Source organism: Zonotrichia albicollis, chromosome 12 (assembly GCF_047830755.1).
Source record: "Zonotrichia albicollis isolate bZonAlb1 chromosome 12, bZonAlb1.hap1, whole genome shotgun sequence".
Taxonomy (NCBI): domain Eukaryota; kingdom Metazoa; phylum Chordata; class Aves; order Passeriformes; family Passerellidae; genus Zonotrichia; species Zonotrichia albicollis.
Genome location: NC_133830.1, coordinates 7,580,874 through 7,605,882, shown reverse-complemented (window position 1 = coordinate 7,605,882; position 25,009 = coordinate 7,580,874). Strand labels below are relative to the sequence as shown.

At 42.3% G+C, this 25,009-nt stretch overlaps 1 protein-coding gene across 1 annotated transcript in view; it reads left to right on the top strand.

The window, feature by feature from the left end:
* The window catches only part of PTPRG (protein tyrosine phosphatase receptor type G), a 387,825-nt gene that overhangs the window by 68,649 nt on the left and 294,167 nt on the right, over positions 1–25,009 (top strand). Inside the window, exon 2 of the mRNA XM_074550465.1 lies at positions 18,416–18,520. Within this exon, the coding sequence (XP_074406566.1) occupies positions 18,416–18,520 (105 nt within the window). The remainder of the gene's footprint in view (positions 1–18,415; positions 18,521–25,009) is intronic.

Sequence of the window (25,009 nt, the reverse complement as noted above, 5' to 3'; positions counted from 1 at the left end):
TTATTCCTCCCTCTTCTTATTCCTGACAAGACTGAGACATGATATATTCCCACATGCCTGCCTGACTACAAAATAACTAAAATGAAGGCTAGAGGGATTATTTAAATTATGATTTGACCTCCTGCAAAGCACAGACCAGAGGATTCTGCCCTGTTGCTCCCATGTTATCAGGCTGACATTTGAAGCACATGTGTGTTGTAGGTGCCCCAAGTTTCAGGAGTCTCTTACAGCTTGTGTCAGTCAGTACTGTCACCCTGTCACTCCTTAATAGGGTGAAAAACTGCGGTAGATTTTGTTGCAGTTGCCCTGGTGGAGATCTGGAAGGCTGAGAAAACATTAAGCATTCACACCAAGCCTCAGACAAGGGCTGTAGCCAGCCTTCCATGGGGACGTGTGAACACAGGCTTTCTTTGCAGGGAACAGTCAAGAACAAAATGCTGGTTTTTGTTCTTAAAGCCTTTTTAGTTGCTTTCAAGGTGATCTACTGAATGTTGTTGCACTTTGCTGCTTTTGGGCTGTTACTTGTTCATGTTTTGAGGTGGAGCAGGCACTCCTGCTCAGCCTTGCCTGTGCTGTTACTGCTGAGGAAAATGAGGTGCTCCTTCTCCAAGAGGGAAAAACCATTCAAGTCCTCTAAGCTTCACTATCTTCCTCCCTTTGGGCTGCAGAGAGGGGGGACCTGGGCTGAGCTGGAAACGGTGACCTAAATGGGAAAAGTGTTGTGGTGTAGGGAAGGGATGGGGAAGGGGTTCAGGGAAAATGAGAACATGCAGCTCCTGGAGCCTCCTCACTGTGCCGTAGATCAGAGGTGATGGATGCCAGTGAACTGGGTACAGTTCTTTGAAAGGAAGTTCTTCCTTGAAACCTTGATCCTTTTGCTCTGTGTGTGTGTTTTACTCAGAAATACATATGCTTGTGCTCTGGCAGATGCCTCATTAGTACCAGTAGAAGAAAGACTCTTTTTTTTTTTTTTTTTTTGAGCAACTTATCTGTTCAGAGAAACACCAAGAACTCCTGCACAGCTACCAGTGTCTGCATTATAATATCTGCCACGTTGCAATAATATTTTGCAATTTAAGTCCAAGGATGTAAATTCAGGAACTGCAGTATAGTCAATAAACTAAAAAAAAATTGCTTGGTGCGGATAATTATGGCACTGAACTTGCATTACATCTTAACCTACATGAGACCCTGCTGACTTGACAGTGTTAGTTACTTCCTTTTCTTGTAATGCATGTTACGCTGCTTTAGTCCAGCATAGTGGCCAAAAAGAAGGCCATGGATCTGTTCCACTGTGCCCAGTCCTATTTTACAAGCCAGCTGCTTGTTAACTACTCTATTTTACAGTACAGCTATTTGATAACCACCAACTAGTTTGTATTCCTGGAAAAATCCAGGAGATGCACTATAGGAGGAAATGCTCTCAAAGCATAACTTCAGTTTGTTAGAATTGGCTGCTTGCATTTTCTTCCTTTTTGTTACCAGTTAAATTTTTGCTGTGAGTTGTGTGTTCCCCTGGGTTTTAGCCCTGGGAATAATGCCTGACATTTTGTTGGGGAGCACAGGGTGATGGAGAAGGTTAGGAAAGTTCCCTGTTTCCAGTTATGGCAGTTTCTGGTTTGATCTAGATAAAATAAGAATCTTAATGAGATATGTCCTCTGATTAATTTGTAGCATTTTGCCTCCTGTTAATTATAACCTGCTGTCTGGGCAATAGGTAAGAGAGGGTGAAGCCTCAAATAGAATCAAGCATTTGAAAGACTCAAAAATATATAAGCTAATTTCCACAGACCTATCTCAAAGAAAGAGGCATTTCCCAAAGGCCCTTTACACAATGGGAAGGCTCCTATTTTCTGCAACATCCTCGTGTCTGTGTGTTGTTTGAGATTTTCATGATGCTGTCAGCTGCTGCAGACATATGGCTCCAATTGATTTGTCCTGACAATAACAGTTACCAGCACTCATTTCTCCACACCAAGAATGAGGCACATCTGTTATAAATTTGTTGACTGTCAGGGACCAGTAAAGGCCTATCTGAAGAACATCCTTTTTTTGTGCTTCCCCCACCCTCCCCACGCCCTCTGAAGGGTGGTTGTGGCCTCCTGTCCAAGACTGGCTATTTAAAGGTCATTTCCATGGAATGGTGTATACCATGAACATTGGTTTTGATCAAGAATATATTGCTGTGAATAATTCCTAAGCACATTTTCTCATGTTATTTTGGAAATTTTTAGGTATTCAGAATGGGTTTTGGAATCTGGTTTGGTTTCTACTCAGATGGTGGTTTTGCCCCTTAGTCCCATTTCAGCCTATAGGTGATTATTGTAGTGTGTACTTTTGTCTTTGAATGCCTAAAAACATTTGTTTTATTTTGACTCTGGGCTAGAAGATTCCTGCAAACTATAGTGGGAGCTAATAGAAGTGGAAAAAAAAGCATAATCTTTTGCAATATGGCAAATATACATAGAAATGGTACTCCAGGATAATGATACTCCTCTGCCACGCAAGTCCCTTTGTTTTGTGGGTCTCTTCTGAATGCCTGGGTGCACCTTCTGACTAGTGCAGTCTGTGAAATTCCTTTATCACCTTGGGTTTAACTTTGAAGGACAAATTGGTGCAACTGCCTGGATGGAATATTCCACTGGCACTCAGGTCTGATCCTGCATTTTAATTCTGCTTTGACTGATGGCTATCAGATGATACCAGGTCATGATTTGTCTGCTCTGCACCTCTGTTTTTCCTGCCTGTGCTGGCTGTCTTCACAAAATGCTGTGGTATCTCACATTGTGCAGGACTGTGTAGGAGCAGTTTTACCCAGCTGTGGGAGCTCTATGATGGGGTGGGAGCCAGGGAAGGGGACTTTCCACAGCAGGCTCTAAAGTGTTCCTGCTGCTCTCATTCCCCAGAATCAGAAAATAGAAATATCTAACAGGTGTGGGAGGTTTATCTCTGTTGGCGCTGCAGGCAAGACATTCCTGCCTTCCAGGTGGAAGGGTGAGAAGGATGGACCGGCACTGCAGATATTTTGCTTCTTCTCTGACTGGCACAACTCATTGGAGGATGATTTCTGTTCCTTTGCTCTGCCCTTCACCTGCCCTAGGGGTGGCTGTGATAACACAGAGCAATAGCATCTCCTTGTTACCCTCTCCTTCAGCAGGAGGAATGTGCACCTTGCCTTAGGACCTTTACCCTCAGACTATGCAAAGATGCAAGTTTTGGCTTTACAGGTCTATATGAGGCTTAATGAAGTTTAGTTTTGACTTTTCTTTGCGTTTGCATAAAAATGATAAAGTTTCCTTTCCTGCCTCTCATTCAATAGCACGAGCTGAAATTCATAACACTGCAAGGGAAATATTAATTTAAAAGAAAAATCCTTTTCCTCCATTTTAAATTAAATTTCAAATGAAGAAAGACATCTCTACTCCTCCCATGGTAATCTTTCTTTTGTTTTTAATACAACGTATTATAATGTCATAAATAGAAATGTAATCTTATTAAAAGGCGTGCAGCAAGTGCTACTTTATTAAAAATTTTTTTAAAATAATCACTTACCAAGTTGAAATATTAATGTAGCTGGCTGGAAATTGCAGATTTTTTACTAGGGCATAGTCATCTTTTAAAAAGCAAATGAAAGTAGATATATTTTCAAGAAGTGAAATTTCCGATAGTGATAGCTTTTTATTAGCATGTTCTGGCACCACTGTATAGTTTTAATTTTTTTTTTCTTGAAGTACTAATATTTATTCATATGTAAAGTTAAAGTATTTTTCTGCCCCCTCTTCCCCCTGTATTCTGCATTGCCTTTAAGTGGAGTGCAAACAAAATTATCTTAAATCTCAATTTGAATGTCACTTGGCTTTTGTATAGTATAAATAAACTTTCATCAACCCAGGGGCCTTGCCTGTGAATGACATAAAGAGTGTGCAACACCTTCTCACTTACCTAATTCTAAGGGGCAGAAATGCAGAGTCTGCTGAATATCTCAGCTGCCTCAGACCTCGGTGGCAATTAAGAACTTGCAGCTCTTTCAAGGATTTCTTCTTTCCTGACTTGATATATTCATTACTGTGACCTGAGAAGCACCTTTTTTTCTTTTTCCTTTCCTTACTTATACTGAAAATAATGAATAGTTATTGATCACATGTTGCTTAATGGGCTCTAATAAATTTACACTTAAAATAAGATTCTCCAGTGGAGTGTTTCCAACTAAATCAGGGCCTTGTTCCTCTGCATTACCACCACTCTGCTGCAACGGAGTGGCCAAAAATTGCAAAAGCAGCCTCCTGCTCCATGGCTTTTTTTGTTATTGTAGTGTTTGGACTTTGAGAGTGGGTTCCTTGTAAGAAGATGGTCAGTGCACGGGCACCCATCCATGTGGTGTGCACATTTCTGTGGCTGCTTGGTTTGCCCTGTGTTTGGGTGCTCTCCTCCTTGCCCTGGCAGAGCTGCTCTGCACTCCTGGCTCCTGCCACTGGAACCAGGGCACGCTGCTGTGCTCCTGTCCCAAAATATTTTCTTTCTGTGAGCAGTGTCCTGCCGACCTGTCAAATCTATCCCTGAACATGGTCTGCCAGCCAGACCAGCCTGAGTGAGAATTTTGTGTTCTTTCAGTGTAGCATCTCTCAGAAATGTTCCTGCTGCTCCATTCCCCCACCACACAGCCCCCAGGGTTCTGTCCATAGCAGGGTCTGTACTGGTCTTGTAGCCTTTCAGAAAGCTCATGGGATGATTTGTTTCCAAGCCTGTTTCTTTGAGTCTGGGACTGGTTTTCTCTATTGCACCAACCACCTTCACCTTGCCTGTGGCTCAGTCTGGTCCCTGGTTCCTTCTCCCTGGGGCTGGCTCTGGCCCCTTGCTGCTGCTCAGTTTGGTGTTTTTTTGTTGTTTGGTTGGTTTTTGTGTTTTTTTTTTTTATTTTATTTTTGGTGATTGTTTTGGGCTTCCCAAATCCTGGCAAATCCTAGTATCCATCTTAATAGGATAACGACTTGAGCCATCTCAGTTGGAAGCTAAGCTTCTTGCAGTTTCTTGGTATCTCAGCAGATCTGCTTAAACTAACTCCTTATCTTGTGTTTGTACCTTTTATTTCCCATCAGGGCAGTGCAGTAAACAGAGGGATACAGCCCATGTGAGCCAAGATGATATTTGTATGTGCTGTGTTGAGATGGATCATATCAGTTGCCAAGCGTGCTCTGCGTCAGTCTTTATATTCCTGCACCTCTAAACCTAACCACATTCAGTAGATGCTATTTTCTAATCAGAGTTGCATTTTTTTATAGTTATTTCAAGTCCTGTGTTCCAACAGGATTTGGTTGTCAGTAGGCAAGTAGCTTGGGTGTGTGGATGCCTCTTTGTAATGCATCAGTTTGTTCATCAGAGAAAATTACAATGTCAGGAGTCCTCTTCCTCCCCCTCCCTGAAATTTTGATGCATGTTTTGCAGAAGTCATGAAAGGATTTAAATCCAAAGCTGAAAAGCCTGACTGGAACTGATTGCTTTGAGCTTCTTGTTTACAAAATATGAATTGGGGGTTAAGAAAAGAAAGACAACAAGAGGTTTTCTTATGAATAAACTTGCTTCTGATTTCTCTAGTGAAGACTGTGGTGTGCATGGAGAATGTAAAAAAAGAATAGCAATAAAAGTATGTTTAATGGTGGCAGCTTTTTTTAAGGAAAACTCATTTTTTGGTAGTCTGCGCAGTATTGATAGAAGTTCTTTGTAGTTGTAAGATGCAGCTTTTCTGATCCCTGTCATGATTAGAAGGAGGAATGTTGTCACAGAGCAAACACTGATATGTTGTCAATATTTAATGCACTTGTTATTTAAAAACTAATTTCCTTATTTTAATGTGTTTTAAAATTGCTTAGAGTAGGAGAGAGTATCTCCTTTTTGTTGACAAACTAGAACACAGAATATCACCACGAATAAATCTATTTAAGTATTGCATAAAAGGGTGAATCTGTTTTCAACATTGACACTGGCTATCTGGGAGATGGAATATTCTTACAGTTCACAGTGAAAGCATAAAAGAAGCATAAAATACAGAAATAACAACTGTGGAACACATGTGCACTCTTTGGAATTAACTCGCCCAGGGGGAGTTATTTTCTAGAGTAATTAAACTTTCTGTGGGTATTGAGGACCATTCTGGGGCTTTCTGAGTCAAGTGGGGACTAAGTACAAAGCTGTATTGTAATTAAATAGCCAAGCAATCTGCCTGGGAAGTGAGAACCTGCAGCAGTCAACAGCCTTGTTTCCTGCAGGTGAGCTCAAGTCTTCATGTGGATTCTCGTGATCCTTACAAAAACAATTATATTTGTCAGGCTGCAGGCTGTACACCAGATTTCTCTGGCCTTCCAAGGCACAGGGCTTTTGTTGTGTTTTTTTTCAGTAATGGAAGTGCTTGTAATGACTGTAGGATTAGTAGCACTGGGGATGGGAGTGTTGCAGGGTGCTTGGGATGGGAGCAGAGTTCCATGCCTGGGAAGGGATGCTCTGGGAGGGCAAAGCTTGGCCATGGAGTGTGCAGCTCCTGGCTGGTTTCACCCATGTCTGTCTCTCTGGGAGCCCCTCAGGAACCCCAGCCAGCCCCGAGTCTGCAGACACAGAATCTACAAAATCAGAGGGTTTTGGGAAAGCTGCAAAAGGCAGGCTTCAGAGGCAGCAGAACTGTGATTAGAGCTAAGCAACAGCCATGAGATTGATCAGCAGAAAAATTATTTAAAGTGTAGGAAAGCAAGGACAAATTGAGCAATGGTCTGTGTATTAACACTTGGCTAGAATAACTCTCTAAGCTACAGAAAAGTTTATCTAGTGAGATATTAGGAAGTTTGAAGCTTAATAATGGAGCTCTGTGTGTTGTGTTTTAAGGCTTATAAGCAGGCATTGTATTCGAAATAAGCAAGCATTGTTTTAACCACAGGTATGTGTCCTTATAGTGGTTGGATGGAGCTACTGTCAATGTGCTTTTGCTTTGTGTGATTGGTCAGAAAATTTACTTTGGAAGTTTTAACATTAAGTTCTTGGTCTGCAGCCTAGGATATGAGCTGATGGCATCTTCCCATTGTCATAGCCATGTAATGAGAGTGATGCTGGAAAATACATAAGCTCAAGGCACGTTTCCAGCAGTCCTGTCCCATTTGTGATTTGTACAGAGCCCCTGGCTGGCGATGGTCCCCTCTGCAGCAGCAGAGACATCGGGAGGGGATAAAAGGGCTGACTCTTAGCAGGGGTTAATCCAAGGTTTTTTTCAGGGGCTCCTTCTGAGAGCTCCAGGAGAGATGCCAAGGTCATATTTAAAGGGAGGTGGAAACCTAAAGTAGATAACATTTTACTAACCAATAAGAAAAATTAAGGTGTGGATACTGGGAAATGGACATTTTAGGTCAGTATGTGTGGTAACACTTGGGGGGTTGACCCCTGGCCTCTGGCTGATCACTGAATGTCCTGGACAGAAAGTTCTAGATGGAGGGGATGGGATGCTGAGTGATTGACAGAGAGCCAGGGTGGGGATTTGGGAATGATCTCAGCAGAGGAAAGGGATTACACAGGTAAAGGCAGAGGCTACAATCTGGGGTAAACCATTTGGGAAAGATACAGGGGTACAAAACCAAAGCTATTACAAAGTATAAAAACACACCACAACACACCCATGCCAGAGCAGAGGTGTCTCTGCTGTCTCTGAGGCTGCTGGGGAAGGCTGTGTGCCCCCTCTGCTGCTCCCTGTGCTCTGCTCTCAGCCACAGCTGGTCTGCACTGGCACTCAGCAAAGCCTGTGTTGTTCCCAGCACTTGTGTGCACTGAGCCCGTCCTCTCAAACCTGCCCCTGCTTACTGAAATCGCGGTGTTCAGCTGGGCTCCCCTGGGCCTGGCAGAAGGTGAAAGCATCCCTTTGTTCCTTACTGAGCTCTTCACCTCCTCCTCCTTCACTCTTGTGCTGTGAGAGCACTTCTTGCCTGAAGATCACCATTTCTGAGTGCTCTAAAATCCAGCTCTTTATGAGGCTTGTTATGAAAATTGATGTATGCAACAAGGAGGTGGAGGGTGGAGTGAGGCACTGGAGAGGGTGACAAGGAGCACACCAGGACAAGCCCAGGCAGGGCTGAGCAGCCTGGGTTGAGGCTGCCCCAACCAGCACAGAATAGGGCACAAGGTTGATATTAAAGGTGCCTTAATCCATTTTATGTGCCTTGTGTCATCCCCTGTTGTCTCTCCCTCCCCTGGATTTTTTTGCTAAAAACAAATTTTACTTTTTTTTTGAGTAATAGGCCTCAAACAGCATGTGGCACTGCAGTGACAGGCTTGCCAAAAACTGTCTAAAACTGAGTTATTGCTTCCAGTATCTCTGTGCATGTGGCCCAGGATAGCAATTGTCTTTTTCTGCAGTGGTATTGCAGCATGAACTTCCGTCTAATTCATTATCCACCCTAATACTCAAGTCTTTCTGCATTACTGCTTTCTAAACAGCACTCTCTCACTTCATTCCTGCACTGATTATTATTTCTCCCCCACTGCATAGACTTCCATTTATCTTCAGTGGAATGTCTCATTTACATCAGCCCATTTCACTGAGCTTGCCAGGCTGCTGAATGTTTTTGAGCCATTCTTGCTGGCTTCTCCTCCTCTTGGTTTAGCATCATTTACATTTATGGACTGTGGGGTTGACTTTGTCCTCCAGATGGTTTGAGTTGGTTGGAGAGGAAGGAACAGTGACCCTGTGCCCTTTCAGCCTGTGCTGCATCCCACCACTGTATCATCATTACAAAGTGACACCACTGCTGGTAATTTTGGTCTATTTACTTCATCTGAGCTCTGCTTTTGTTTGTTTGTTTTTTGGTTTTGTGGAGGACTTTTTTTGTGTGTGTGTTTCTTAGTTTTTATTTGGTTTGGTTTTCTTGTTCCTTTTAGCAAAGGCCTTAATGCTCTTGCTCCTGGTAGAATGAGGTTCCATGTCAAGATATTTATTGAATTCTCTGGAGACAAATGGCCAATGAACCAAGTATTAATTTGGGATTCTGAACAGCACCAGACCTTCCTGCTGGGAAATTTCCAGCAAAAAAGTCTTGCCTGGGTGAAAACACTAATGGGAAACAGAACAGCCAAGATGGAAGTTTGATTCTGTTCACAGATCAGCTCTTCAATGTCTTCTCCCTTTGAACAGTGCAACTTATTTGGAAGGAAAGGAGAGAGTTCTCAGAGTTGTGGGTCATGTTTTTGGGGCATATATCTCAGACTAACCACTTGTTCAGTCAGCACAAAAAAAAACCTCTATCTATGTCACTTTCCACTTTAGATTTACTTTTTGGGAAATAAGTGTGGATGAAACCTTTTGCTATGAAATCTGTATGTAATACAACCTATCAGCATAAAAAAAAGATGAAAAACCTTGTTTTGTGGATCATAAGCCAAATTAAATACATTTTTACACAAATAAAAATGAATGTTTGCTTGGTTCTACTCAACTTTTAAGTTTGATCCCAAAGTAATTTTAGTGGATCTGGCTGGAATTGCTGTCACATGCTGGAGGCACTAAATCTGGCTACCTGGGCACTGCTGATTTGTTTCAGCACAGAATGGTACAAATCTCAAGTTATTTCTGCTCAGTCCAGGGGAGCATGCACATTTATGCTGTTCCATCTTTCCCCCAGGAGATTGTGCAGCTGTAGGTGGCCAGACCTGACTGCAAACTCAGAGGGAGACATCTCACAGTGGGACTCTAGAGCATTTCTCCTTTCTTTTCTTCAATAGTTCTTTATTGAGCTTTCCACCTTCAGCATTAATTTGAGAACCAAATAACCAGGAAGAGATTGATGTGGCCTCACTTTATTTCCCACAGTCGATAAATTGTTAAATGGGCCAAAGGACACAGGTTAAAAAAATCATTCTGTATAAAGGAGGAGGGATTTTTATTAGATGATGAGCCCCTTTCTGTGAAAACTTGATAGTGAGGCATGTTTGATCTCATGTCATGCAGTGGAGCAGCTCTGTTGGCTTCTCAAAGAGCCTCAGTGGGACTGAAATCAGCATCAGTGCCCTGCATTTTCTGCTGGATGAATGCTGGGTGTGCTGCTCCTTCACAGTGGAGGAGGATGGTGAATTTGGGGGATGCTTTGGTGTGAGGACTGTGAGCCCACAGAGCAGGGAATGCAGAGGGGAAGTTCTTGCCCAACAACAGTTGACTCTGGGGACTCTGCAAAAGTTCAGCAAAAACCCCTGGTTTGTAGGTAGATGTGTCTCTACTGATGGAATCCAAAGGGGCTTTTAATGGGATGAGAAATGAAATTATAGGTTGCCAACAAGGAGGCAGGAATATGTCTGGAAAGATGGCAGTGGGTGGACAGGAGTCATGCACAAAGCAGGTCTGTTTTCCACAGTCCTTGCTATGGTTCTTTGGATGAATCTAAGATTATTTTGTACCAAGAGATTTCATGTACTTGGGGGAATCCATTTTGAAAATGTAATAAGGCTGTACTACCACAAATGCTGGCAGTCGATGGAAGCAAATTATTTCTAGAGCAGAGAGGTGGAACTGCTGATTTTGCATAAGTTTGTGTGTTTTTGTGAGTACTGCTGGATTTAGTGAAACGATAATGGTCTGATTCTGCATTAAGCAAGGCGCTGCAAGTACAAAATACTCCATTAAGGTCACGTTTATTTGCTGTTCAGAGGGTGCTCTTTTAGCACTGTGTGTGCTGCAGCACCTGATTATGTGAGAATAAGAGTGAGATGGGTGGTTCCAGCCACATTTTCTGTTGCAAAATCCTTCAAGTTTGGGTACTTGCAATAAGGCAAGAAGGGAAATAAAGCTCCCTTTTGCAGTTGTTAATGCAGTTAATCCAGTACAAACTCCATTATATGTGTGTGGTTTATACATTTCCCAGATAAACCATGCCTTGAGTGAAAAGACCAAAGCAGCCCCTTCTCAGAGGGCCTGGGCTTGTGGATTCAAATCTCTTCTGCAGAAATTACTGAGCTGCCACTGGATTCCAGCTTATTCAAGCTTGGCTTCGAGCTTGTCTTTGTGGAAACAGTGCAGAGGTGCTGGAGCTGGCTGTGTGAGCAGTGACTTTACCCCAATATTTGGGTTTTTATTGCCTCAGCTCCCTCTGCCCAAGCTACCTAAGGTACTGGAGAATTGAATTTATCTGTTTTCTCCCAAGTACCTGCTGTGATTCCGTCAGTGCTGGCTGAGAGAGCATCAGCTGCCCTGTGGAGATCAGCCTTGCATATGAACCTCTGCTCTGAAGTTTTATTTCTGTGTTTGCATCACTCATTACTACAAATAAAATTCAGAGGTGACAGGACCTTTGTGAAGTGCAGTGGGGAGAGAAGATGAACAAGGATGAGGATTCCTCCTTTTAAGAAATGCAGATAATGATGGTTAACAGGAGTCTGAGGGACTGTGAAGGATGCACAGAGCAAGAGTTTTCAAGGTTACAGAGTTTTCAGGTGCTCCCAATTATTTTTCTGTCTGACTACCAAAATCGGAGGTGTCTAAAAGGACTCCAGTTTTTAGAATATAATGTGCTTTAGTCTTCTTTAAGGTATCTCAGCTCAGATGCCTAGAGTACCAGACTGTTTGAAAACTTTGTCTTAAAGATAAAAGGAGTGTATTTCTGTATTCTCTGGGAAGTGTCAGGAACAGTTTGGTGGAATAAGGGTTTTACAAACAGCTGGTTTTGAGGTGTCTGCAGTTCCCAGAGTTGGGAGGGATGAGTGTTGCTGGGATGCTCAGACTTCATTTCTTCAGCTGTGGCAGTGGGACATAAACAGCAGACCCTCCTTCCTTGGAGGAATCTGGGCTGTTTTTTCTGCATTTTATTCAGTGGGAAAAATACCAGACTGGTTTGTTTGGTTGTTTTTTCATTATATGTCCCTCACACGTGGCTAGATGGGAGCTCATGTTCCACAGACTGAGAACCCTTAGTCTCAGGGTATTCTGCAAGTTCTCTGGCAGAAGCTGTGCTGCAGGGAACCATCCTCTTGGCAGGGGTGACGTTGCAGTTGGTTTATTTGTGTGGCTTTATCTTGAGGTGGAAGTTGATGGCACTGTTTGTTATCTGGCTGACTGCTTGTTCTGAGCACAAGTGCTGCAGGTGATGCTGGTTGACATCAGTGGTCCAAATTTACCAGCTATGTCACATCTTGCACAGCTGATGCCAGCTAAGTGCAAGCCATGAAAATGCAAAATCAAGCCCTTTCTAATCATCCAGCAGCATCTGTCTCTTCCTGGCCTCCCAAGCTTCATTTTCTGTGTCCCCTTAATGGAGCATCATTAATGCAACTTGAAGTTGCCTCAGTGTCTTGCTAATGAGCTTTGCTCATCTGGGTTATGAAGCCAGGCAGGCTGAGAGGAGGAGCTGTGGGAGCTCCTGGCTGAGGAGACTGGTGTGGTTTGCTTCTCCTTGGGAGGAACCTGCTCTGGGGGAGAGGGGCTGATGGCACCACAGGACAGTGAGTGCCCAGGGCATCAGGGACTGCCTTGTTGCCCTTAAACTCCATCCCTTTTAATACAAGGAAAAATCTGTGCTGCAAATATCTTTTCCCTTGTTTGTCCAGCTCTGCTGCTTTGGGTCTTTGGCATTGTGCTGATGCATTGGAGTATTACAAAACTGCACTGCATTTAACTCATGGCATTGAACACGACAGGTTAGCAAGGGGCACACACATAGTGACTGCTGTATTCATGTTTGGGATAAGGGCTTTTAATTCTGCCAGTTAATTTAATCCCCATAGTTTGACAGAGTGTTCCTTGGACTGTTTTTCATCTTCAAATTGCATTCTGCTGGTTAGTTCCTGTAGAGGCTTGCTGTGCTCTGCATTTATGTTCTTGTTCTTAGGATTTGTGCTGTTACCACATCATCTATCAGACATCGAGAATGAATGAATGGTGTGGAAAGTCTCTGTGTCAGTGTTACCAATGGACCTGTGGATTCCATTGCACAGGAATTAAGGGTGACTGTCATCTGGGAAAGGGACAGATGTCTCTTGGCAGATGTAGCATCTGGGTATCTGTTATTTCACTTCAGTTGTGAGGAACTCATCATTTTTAACTCCCATATTTCATTAATGGAAAGCTGTGAAAATTGGCTGTGTGTTCACAGGAGAACAGATTCTGGCTTTTATCTGGTGATGGGAAGGAATCTCTGCAGCATTATCAAGGGATGAAGTTGCATTCAGAATATAATTTGTTGATGCTGTCTGACCACTATATGTTGTTGCAACTTCCATCCCTCTTTGGCAAGATATAAAATAATCTGCAAAATATGGAGATCCATGTCTGAAAAGTCTGTTTAAAACTAATGCACTATCAAAATGGATTGGCTGTGCCTGAAATGTTTCTAGATTTATTTGCTGTCAAAGGGTGGTAAAATATTTAAGGCAAATAGCCTAGTTGTATTTAGGAATTTTACCATGAAAGAGCCTAGGGAGATGAATTTAAGTATTATTTATACTAATTGTGCAAAATATTTTAATTGCCCAATATTATAAATTTATTATCTATCATTTTCCTTCCCGTTCTTTTCTTCTTTCCTTCTGGCTCATTTGGCAACATTTATTCTAAGAAATTGCCCGGAAGCCTGAACTCATTTCAGCAGAGTGTGTGTTACAGTGCATAGCATTGCAATGCTCCAGCTTACCTGCTTCTCTTTAGCACAGTCCAATTAAAACACAGTGAAGGCACCTAGATAAAGGTGCTGCTTTTTGCTGGTGAGGTTTGCATGGAGTTTTAGGCTTGCAGATGGGTGTCTTGGATCACTCATCTCTTTATCTCCATTTAAGAGATGGTATAAAAGCCCTTCAAGTAATGTCTCTGTGCTTTTATGCCTTTTTAAAATGCAATGCTGTGCAGTCTTGAAGAAAGGAATGGTTTTCTTAGTTTTGAGAAGTTGCTTTTCTGCAGGCATTGATTTGATACAGCACTAATTGCTAGAATACCTTATGATTTAGTGCTTTTTTGGTTGCACACTAACAAGATCTGTTCTTTAACTTCCCTGCTTGAAGTATTCTCATAGTGTGACACTACTCCAGACTCCAGTAGACAAGGCTCTGTCTCCAAAGGCTGGCTTGTAGCTCCATGTTGAACTAAGTTAAGAAGTTCATGCACGTTAGAGATTAGGCATAAAACTGTGATTCAGCTGCTGCTATAGTCCATGGTGGCAAGTCAGGGTGATTATGACATGGACAATGTGTGTACCTTTGAGTCCGTCCCATTTTAATCCAAAACCAGATTTGTGTGCAACCCTTGTCTTCAAAGAAAGCTTAAAAGAATGTGAGCGTGGCACACAATCTAGTTAATCTACCATTATAACTAATGATTTCACCATTCAGATGTAATGTATCGATCTTAAAGGGTTTTTCTTTCATAGCTGATGGCTTGATACCTTTTAAACACTAATGCCAAGGGTATAATCTCTCTGAATAGTGTAATAGCTTTATATTTAAGGTAGATTGGGGATAAAATTTTGTGTTTTCATGTGAGCTATGAATACCAGTAAGGTACTCAGGCAGGAATTACCTTATCGTACCTTTGAGGGCACTTATCAAATAATTTTTATTGGAAAGTTAATCTGTTGAGTCAGAGTGATTGGAGAGCTGCTCAGGATGCTGAGTGTAGCCAGCATTGCTTTTGCTGTCTGCAGATCTGTGGCCTGGGCTGATTCATTTAGCACATCATGGAAAATCATGTAGCATTCAGTGCTGCATAAAGTGACATGAAATGGTGTGTAAGGGATTTCTCCACGTTGGCTTTGAAGGATGTGCTGGCAGGGCCCAGCACAGCTGCACAGGCTGTGGGTGTTACGCCCAGCACACACTGACAGCCAGGGGAGCTGCTCAGGGTTTAATGTCACACTTGTGTATCTGAGTGTGCAATCTCTCCCTTTCTCTTTTAATCCTGTATCTGCAAGCCTCAGACCAGATATTATGGTGTTCATTTCCCCTGTGCAAGCAGCACTGGCTTGATGGATCAAAGGAAACTTGCAAGGCAGGGGTTTCTGCTGTGCCTTCTCTTCATCTCTCCTTCCTGCTCTGTGTCCCTCTATTCCACCCCTCTAATTTGGCTGCTCCGTGTTGAGCCTTCCTGGAGCATGTTCCTACCCCTCCTATTGTCCTGATTTCCACTTTCCCAACTTTTGCAGAGCTCCCAGAAGAGAGGAGCCTCTCCTGTTTGCTCCCTGTCAGAGCAGCCTGTCTAATTGCTGGCCTTTCTCCAGCATCCAGCTCTGCAGGAGTGGAGCAGGAAACCACTTGGCTGCTCCCTGTTCTGGAGCTGGTAACTGTCTCCCAGCTGAAAAAAGACTTTTGGAATCCTATAGTTATTGGTGCTTATAAAACCTAAATATTTTCTCAGAAAATTGAACTTTTCATTGGTGTCAGGTTGTTTTGGTCAGAAGGTACAGCCCCACCTGCCCCCCAAATGTGTAAAAAGTAGTGATTCTACCTGAAACATAAGATTGTTTTGTTGTATGAAGCACTTTCTTTTCTGGAAGAACTTGATTTGAATGCTTTGGCTCTTCCAGACTTTTATCTGAAAAGCCACTGTATGCTCTGTTCTGTACCTTGGACCCCTTGAGGATGAGAGAGCCGCTGACCCCAATTAACACTGAAGAACAGGAGCACCATGAGATTGAGTCTGGCTTTCTGATGACTTAACCACTGTGAGATATGGCCAGCAATATCTGTTTGTTCACTGGCACAACAATACTTGTGTTTTCTTGTGTTTCTGTGGCCTTGTGAAGAAATGCCTGGTTGCACTGTGGACTGAGGGAGGAAGGGGATGTTGTGGCGTGATTTTTGTAAAAGCCAGACCATTGCCCTCCCAGTTCACAGCATGGCCAGAGATCCTGAGCTATCATGCTTTTCCCAGAGTTTGTCATCCTTTTCCCAGAGTTTCTGTAGCTACCCCATAAGTGTATATCTTATCTAAATTGCTGATGACTACTGAATTACTGCATGTTTATAAGGGGATTCTTATTGAAAACAATGTTGGGCTATCTAGCAGTGGTGCAGGATTTTATTTAGAACAGGATGTTTCTTTCTCAGTTTGTTTCTTTTTCAGTCCTACAGAAGCTATTTAGCAACCAGCAAGTCTCTTGCCCGAGTCCTCTTGCAAAGTACTTGAGCTCCCTCCTGGTTTGTAACATCTTTTATGGTGGAAATAAATTTGTGTACAGCATGTCTGTCTCTTCATCTTTTATAAATGCAGATAGGTGCACAAATCTATTAAGTATCTCTGCAGAAAACTAAAACTGCATATTTTTATAAGAATATCAGGTTTGTAATTACATGAATAAGATGCTGACTGAAGCAAATGTTCAATTTCACATTAAAGTTAGGCATTCAGAGAAGCTTGGATTTGCATAGTTTAATTTTCTGCACAGAAGACACTGAACATCAGTGGCATGATTCATGGCCATGCCATGGTTACTGTGAGGCTTTTTGATAGCTCCAGCTACAAGTTCAGAGGTGTTTACAAGCCAAGATGTTTTGCACTGAGTCAGACCCCCTGTACCTTCAGCAAATATAGATTATTTAGGCTCAGTGCCTTTCTCTGGATGTAAAGGCACACAGGAGGGCTCACTGAGCAGGAGCACCTTGCTCTTTGGAGGAGGCAGTGTCCAATCTTCCTCCTGCCTGAAAGGTTCAGACCTTTTCAGCAAGGAAAATCCCACAATTACTTGCCTTCTCTGTAGAGGATACTCAGGAGAAAGCTGCTGTCTTTCATTTTGTGACAAGGAGAGGCTTCAGGTGTATTTGTCAGCACATATGATTTTTAAGCAAATAGGTTGGCCATTTTTTTTCTGATAGCCTTTCCATCTGCCTAGGCTATTTCATTGTTCTCTTCCCTGGGTTTTTCATGGTCTCTTATCTTTGTGCAGTTTTGTGTTTTTTTGCCAAGAATGTTTGGGTCTCCACATCCCACACCCGTCCTTTCCTGCTGAAATGAGTGCCTGTTAACTCCCAACCATGTAGGCATATAAAAGTAAATTAAAAAAAAAAAGACTGAAGTAAGATGTTTAATTTAGTACTTTTAGAGAGGAAAACAAAGTATGTGAGGTCGTGTTGCCTACAAATCCTGGTAGCATGATGTGTTCCAGTGTTTCTTGTTCGCAGCCTAGGGTGAATTTAACATTTAGAAAGTTGCCAAGGAATCTGGAAAACTCATTCAAATGGCACAATTAGTACCTTTGCTTGCACAAGAGCTGATTTGGCAGGGGCAAACCTGTACTGCCTTTCCTGAAACTGCACGACTTTTCCCACCACTTCAGGGTTCCAAAACGTGCAGAAATCCTCACTGCAGAGGGAAGGGTGTACCCAGAGCTGGGCAGCACTCATGGGTAACCTGGGGCACAGCAGGCTCTCTGCTGCTGTGCTGCAAGAGCCTCCCAGGAGCTTTTCCAAAGGGAAAGAAAGGCAAATTCTGAGTTACTGGTGCATGATGTTCAATGAAGTCCTGTTCCAGGCTTCTCTCCAGGACAGCTGTAATTGGCTTGGGAATAGAAGGGAATGCAGCACTTGGTGACTGCATATGGGCAGCAGGGCTTCATGGGGTTTTCTGAGGCTTTAATTTGAATTATTCAGCTAGTTTCTTGCTGATCAAATAAGCAGTTTGGGAGAAGTTGGGCTTAAATTTCCATAAAGCCATTTGGTGTATACTTGTTCATCACATTCCATGTCTATGGAGCTAAGGTGGTTTTTGTTTGTGTGCATTTATTATGGTGCTCTGAAAAGTGTAGCTGAATTTATTACAGACTTTCCACTGACATTTGTGAATTTACACACCTCCACTTGGGTTCAGTCAGATGCATAAAAACAATAAGCCAAATGTGCACATAAAAAGCCCAAATACTCCACATCATCATGGAAGCAATTCATTCCTTTACAAAAGAAAAAATAAAAGTTATTGGAAATATAAAAGAAAATGTCCTAGGATGGAATGTAGGTGGGTAGGGGTGGGATGTGGGGGGTTTTTTATGGCTTTATTGAATTTAACACCTTGTAGCTTGTGGAGTTTTACAAAGATTTCTCCATTCCTGTTCTCTCCCTTTCATGCTGTAAGCCATTGGTATGGCACAGTGGGTGTTTTGACAGACATAGCTTGGTAATTATTGGCAAAGTAAACTTCTGGGTCTAAAGAGAGAAAGCTTGGTCATAGGTCAAGGCTTATATTGTTTGTTTGTGTACATCAGAATTTCCTTATGGAAATTACTGGAGTTGCACAGGCATCCAGACCAGAATAATGGCATCAGTGAGTCCTGGCTTCTCCTTTGGATGGGGGGAGGTTTCAGCCTGTTCAGTTCTTTTAAGCAGTCCCTGGTTTGTAGTCTCTGCTCAGCAAAGATTGAAGCTTCACTCTGCAAACTCCAGGGAGCCAATACCACTTTCTTAACAATTCCTGCTTCTTTCCTTGCAGCTCTGACTGAAGGTTACGTGGGCTCTCTGCATGAGAACAGGCATGGGAGTTCTGTGCAGATCCGCAGGAGAAAGGCTTCAGGGGACCCTTACTGGGCATACTCGGGTGAGTGACCTCTCCAGAGCACTAAAACATGAAATGGCTCCAGAATCAAATTGTTTACTTGCGTTTTATTACTACTGTGCTCAGTTTAAATTAGTTTTACAGTGTATTTTCCTTCTTCTGCCTTCCCTGCAAGTTCCCCCTGTACACATGCCTGCCTTTCTTGCATTTCTGCCATTTACCTGCAGGATTTGCCTTATTATTCTCCTCATTCTTTCAATCTTGTTTTTATTTCTTGACGTACCCTTGGTCAGGCATATTCCCAAACTTTTCTTTGCTCTTCTGGTCTAATCAGTACATTCCCAAGCTCACCATTTGCTTACTATTTTGTGCCTTTTAGGAAGACTCTAAGCATCCATACATATATATATATATATCCAGAGTAAAAAAAAAGAAGCCAAAAAAACAACACAATTTTTACAATTAATTGTTTCTGTGCATGTGTTTTTGTGGTAGTGTATAATGACAACAATGAGACTTGTCAGTGCATCAAGGCAGGATGTGTGGTGCTGAAAAGATAGGATACTGGAAGGGTATTTTATTGTTTGTCCCACTGCTTTCATAAAGTCTTATGGAACAGCTCATGTACCTGCACAATTTTGAAATACCACATATAAAGATACACTTCAGAATGATGTGCTGGCTGAATGATTTGCTGGTTGCTATGTTCTAGAAATGGTGTTAATAGCTATGTTCACTCTGTGGAATATATCCAATATCTAAAACTTTTTTATGAAGATTTCAAGCATTATATTGAACTTGTGTGTGCTTTTCTGGAAGATCTGATATGTTTCAGATATTTGTTGCTTGTCCAAGAGGGTTGTTGTGCAGGGCCAGTTTTAGCTGAAGGAAAAATATTACTTGGTAAGAGGTCTGAATGCTTATATAAATATGCAACTGTTACTTTTTGACTGCCAACACCCCTCTTTTATCCAGACCATTTATTTCATTGTGAATGAATGATTATAGGTAAGTGTAGAGGTTTTTTCCATCAATATACACAAGTTATCTCTATTAGATGTCAAAATACAATCTATCTCATTTGCAAATGGGGTCAGGCAACTAAAATAAATCTAAACATTTCAGTAATGTAGGACAAATGACCAGTTTTGATTTTCAGCCAGCTCAGCCTCTCCTATCTGATGCCATTTTGCTCATGTTTGCTCAATGAGGGGACCAGAGGTTATGAAAATGCTGAGCTTCTGTGTTTGGGTTGAAAGTGGGAATAAATGGTGGGTGGCAGAGCCCAGATAGCAGACAGATGTTTGTTCCTAGCTGAGCACAGTGAGGAGGGTGATCACGTTATCTGTTTCTTTCTCCTTGCTTCCTCATTTCCCAGAATATTTCCCTGGAACCCTGAGCAGGGCTTGGCTGAGCGCTCCATGTACTGAAGTGTGTCCTGTGGGTAGGTTTCGGACATGCCTAGGAAGTTTGCATCAAATGAGCCTACAGAGAGGGGAAACTTCACTCTGCAGTAAGCAATCAGCCTGTGCCAGTGGTTTCCAAGCTCTTTCACAGGCATTATCGGGTAGGCTGCTTCCCTTCCCTCTCCTCAGACGGTCAGGCCAGCTCCCCTCCCGTTATTTGTACAACAGCTGCTGGCCCAGCCCCAGCAATTATGGGCAGGGAAGGAGGCTCTGCTGGGCTGAGGCTCTGCTGGTGAGGCTGGGGTTTCTTCTAAGGGACTTTGCCAAAGGGAGTGAACAAGACCAGGACAGCCCCTGACAGCCACCAGTGGCAGCTGCTGCTGAGGGCCAGCACACACCATGTGTGTTGAGCTGAGCTGTGGCTTTATATTGATTTCAGTTGAGTGGAACTGATTTACAGCAGCATAGGTTTCTCTCTTTTTATGGCTGTGCCTGCCTGTTTGCAGAGCTTTTGTATTTTTGGGCTTAAGATTTCTGTACTAAATCCTGAGTTGGGGGTGGAGAGTCCAAAAGCAGGAGGCCAGTTGTGGTTTTCCTGTTTGGGGGTGGGAAAAGGGCACAGCCGTGTTGCAGAGAGCCCTCAAATATCCATCTTCCACAGGATGTATCTGTCCTACACTGTGCTTTCGATTATTTCCTCTGTAGCCTGTAGGAAACCCTTCTGCTGCTCTCAGCTCTTGTGGAGGGTGAATGGTGTAGGAGCTGGTGTAAGCTCTGAAGATCAGGAATTTTCCAGTTTTATGAGTGATCTATAGCATTGCCCTGTGCTGCCTGGTCATATTGATCCTCTCAGGCACAAGAGTTTAGAGAGAAGAAACTTCATTCATTGATCAGGTGTTGAACAACCCTCAGACCTGTAACATTTGTATGAGGTACCCACATCCCTAAAGGTGCCTATGGATGTGAGCTCCAGTGCCTTGTGCACAGAGCTGCACCACACTTCTCCTTTCACTGGTTGGAAAAGATTTTAAGCCTTGTAAAATAACCCTGTCTGCAGACACAATTCTGTCTATAACGTTTATTCTAGTTCAGAAATAAAACTTGCAAAAGTAAAGACTAGATAATTAAATGAAGAAGGCCCATTTTGAATGGGTTCTGTCAAAAAGACAGCAGGAAACACAATCAGCCCTTTACAAGAAACTTCATTAAGTCTCTGCTAGCAGCTCTTTAAACCAAATTCAGAAGTGAGCAAACGCTGAAAACAGAAGACTAGCTTGTCTTTAAATAGGAACAGCAAAACTGAACAGAGACTGACATCTCCTAGATGTTCTTTTTAGGGTTTTTAAGAAGCTCAAATGACATTTCTAGGGGGAATTCTCTGTGCATGTGTATTTATGTATGTTTTGTCAAAGTATTTATTGTGTTATTTAGGGTATTATTGTAAGTTTTGACATGATTGTGTCTTAGAGTTTGTCCAAGACTTCTTAAACTGGGACTGGCCACATTACTTGTAGTGCAGCAGAAATCTGGGATAGGCACAGCACAGTCACAAGGAGCAGGTGTGGATCCTGAATGTGTTTCACTGCAGTCTTTGCTTTTCCAACTCGTCTTTTCTGTTAGGCTGACCAATGAATGGACAGGTTTGAAATTATTTTTAGCACATCTTTATACTTGCCACAGAACTCAGTCTGTTTCTAGCACCTATCATAGTGACAGTTAGTAACAGTTCAGGTGCTTTTTCATCAGTGTGGACATATTTTTGTAAATATGTAAATGGTTTTTTAAACAAAAAACCAAAACAATACTTGAAACAAACACCCACAGAAATATGCTGCTGGAACATCTGCTAGATCCAGGGCTTTCTGACTGACCCTCCCTTGTGTAATGTATGCTTCTTCACAGAGCATAATATTCCAGACCTTTCAAGATGCCTCTCAGTGTTAAGTGTTGCATCTGTCAGTGCTCAGAACACTTTGCTGGTAATCTGAGCAAACCCTAGTTTGCCTTGCAGTAACCCAAAAAATGAGTAGCTTCAGGGTCAGGGCCTTAGGAGGAGATTACAGTGTGAGATGCTGATGGAGATGGTTGTACCCTAAGTGATGGTAGTCCTGGAGGACCTGTGTCTACTCATACCTGTTCTTTTGAAAAGCTGTTGTGCAAAATTGATGTGACAGTCATTGCATGAAATTGTGGAAAACCAGAAGTAGGAAGGGGCTTACCCAAATCAGCAAACTCCTTTTTGAGTCTTCAGATAAAAGACATGATGTCTAATTATTCCCAGTGTTAATTTTTGCGATGAATGGGATGGGGTGGGTCTGCCCTGTTCTGGGGCAGGATGCTGTAGATGATGCTCCTTCTGTCACTGGAGTTCCCCAGCTGTGCTGGGTGCTGGCACTGGCAGGGCTGGCGTGCCCTCCTCCCTTGATCACTGTTCTGCTGATCAGCTTCAGTGTTGTGAGCTGACTCATTCAAGAAATAATCTTCTGAGTAATCAAAACCATTTGGGCTTCTCAGAGAACAAAAAAAACAGAGGTTGGCTGAGGATGTAGATGTGTTCTTTTTAGATGTTTATCTAAGTGTGGCTTTGTAAAAAGAATCTTGTGTAAAAAGCTCATACAGTTGTTTTTTTCCTTTAATCTTATGGTGCATTCAAGGCATCTCTTTCCTCTTTGTACCTTTAGTCTCTCCTATTCTATGTGAAATTATTTTCACCGCTTAGGGTGCTTCTGTTATTTGTGCATGTCCTTACTGATGTTTTTTCTGTCTAAAATGTTGAATTCTTTCTCTCCAAGATTCTGTGCAGCTGCTGTGAACATTAGGAGAAGTTAATAGAAGAAAAATAGGCTTTACAGGAGTAGAGATGACCCTGAGAATGGGGAAAGGTGTCCATTAAGAACAGGAACTTTGGCCATGCTGTCAAGCTAGTGGACACTATCAGTGTGTGAATGCTTTGTCCTACAACACTTAGGCACTTATTGCTGTCCTTTAAGATGCTATTATTTAAAATATAACCGGTGGTGAATGTAAGAATTGAGTGTTCTCAAAAGCAATTGCTGGCATTAAAGCAGGAATGATGGGTAATGGTTATTTCCTGAAAGAACAGCAAATGATGTTAACTGTGATGGAATGTAACTTGGCCATATCCTTTGTGAATGTGTGAATTTCTCTCTTTGCTTAGACTGTTCTCATTAAATAAGCTGCTAATGTGAATTGGACAGGAAATAATCAGCACATAGTAAGGAAAGCATCAAGACTTATTGAACTGAGAGGTAACTAATGGGCTATTTGCTGTGGTCAGTATTTCACTCCTTCAGTCCCTCAGAATAATAAATCTTGGTATTGACCAAAACTCTGGCACACCATGTGTTCAGTTATCATTCCTCTGTGAAAGTACTCATCTCCCTTAAATGCAGGATAGTCAAAATGGGGAGGTTCTGGCTCTCTTGCGTTCTCACTCTTTTGAGCTGACTTTTTAAAGAGGAGCTAAGCTGAGAGAAGTAGGAAAAACATTCTCATTAATATCTGATCAGTAAAGTGTGCTTTGAATATTTTTATCTGCACTCATCAGAGATGAATAGTAGTCTTCAGTGAACCCTGCTGGAACCAGCTGCAAGGCATTCGTTTCCATATGCATCTTGTTAGGGGAACAGTTGTTCCAGAAATCAACGCTGTGCTCTTTCATGGGGGGAGCACAGGAAACCATAGCTGGAGAGTTTGCTGCTACTGTCTGAGCATGAACCCTCATTTTGAACGTGCTCAGCTAAAGCAACTGCTGTGTGTTTTCCCAAATAAACAGGAATTGCCATCTGTATATTTTGATTGTTTGTATTCTGATGTTTCTGGTTCATGAGGCTTCATGTCCATGACATTGTACAGATGTGCATGAGGCACATCTGTGCCTGCAGAATCTGCATCTAAATGTGCCCATACCCAGAGCATGTCAGGGAGGGTTCCTTTTATAGTTCCTTAGCTATCCTGCCCCTGTGAAGGAACCAGTACCAAATACTATCTTGTGTTTCTGTTCTGAGAATGTGACGCCTCATTTCTTCAATCCTTTCCCAGAGAACAGGATACGTCCTCCTAACCACACCTTGAATCAGGAGCTCACAATCAGCTTGTGTTGAGTATTTACCATCAGCAGTTGCCTGAGGTGAGCCAGCCTTGCCAGGAGCAGCCCAAGCAGTCTCTATCATTTTTACTGAGCCATACTGCTGGGGAACACAGCCCTGATTGAGAGTCTTGTCATTTGCTTTGTTTGTCTATTGGCAAGTTTCTAAATAATCTGCTAAGGAAACCTCAGATAGTAATTTAGTTTCTACTTAGACACAGACACGATTTCATTATTGAATACCATTAATACTGTTTACTCTCTCTTGCCACCTTTTCTTGTGTGCCATGCTAACAGTTTATTCCAAGTGCTGTCATAGTCAATCCTGGTATATCCAGTCTATATAGAAATGCTTGGCTGGATTTTTAAAAGTTGGATGCAGATATGGTGAAATCCCCTTGTTTCTAATTTTTTTGGCAAGGTTCTCACTAGAATTTGATTGGTTTTCATGCTTAAGTGCATTAAAGCAAATCTCTGATTTTTGAGTGTTGGGAATTTTTTCTTTACTGTTTCTTACCAGATAGGCCATGGTAGACGAACAGCTTTGAGAGGCTGAAATAGGAGATGAGCAAGGAACCAGTCCCCTCAACTTTCACTCCTTCATGAATGATTTTCCCTAGCACAGTCCAGAGGTATCAAATAACAGAAACAGATGCTAGATGAAATCTTCAGAGCCTCAGATACAGTTGTTCCAGCAGTGCATCACAAGCATTTTTACTTTGCACTGCTGCAATCCCAACTGTGGTGACCTCCCCTCACATGAGGGAGCACAAAGAGCTGCTTTAGCTGGGGAGGGGAGACCTCTCACTTCTTTAAATGTACTGTGCTTTTTATTGCATTTTCTTTCAATGTGAACACTGGGACATTTGTGGAAAACCTCTGGAATTACAACAACCAGTGCACTGTTTCAAAGGACTGAGAATGTGCTAAAGTGTAGCAAAAAAGTTGTCAATTTAGTTGATCTCTAGGCACTGAAATAAGTAACAGGACAAAATATTTCAAGTTCTTTAGACATAA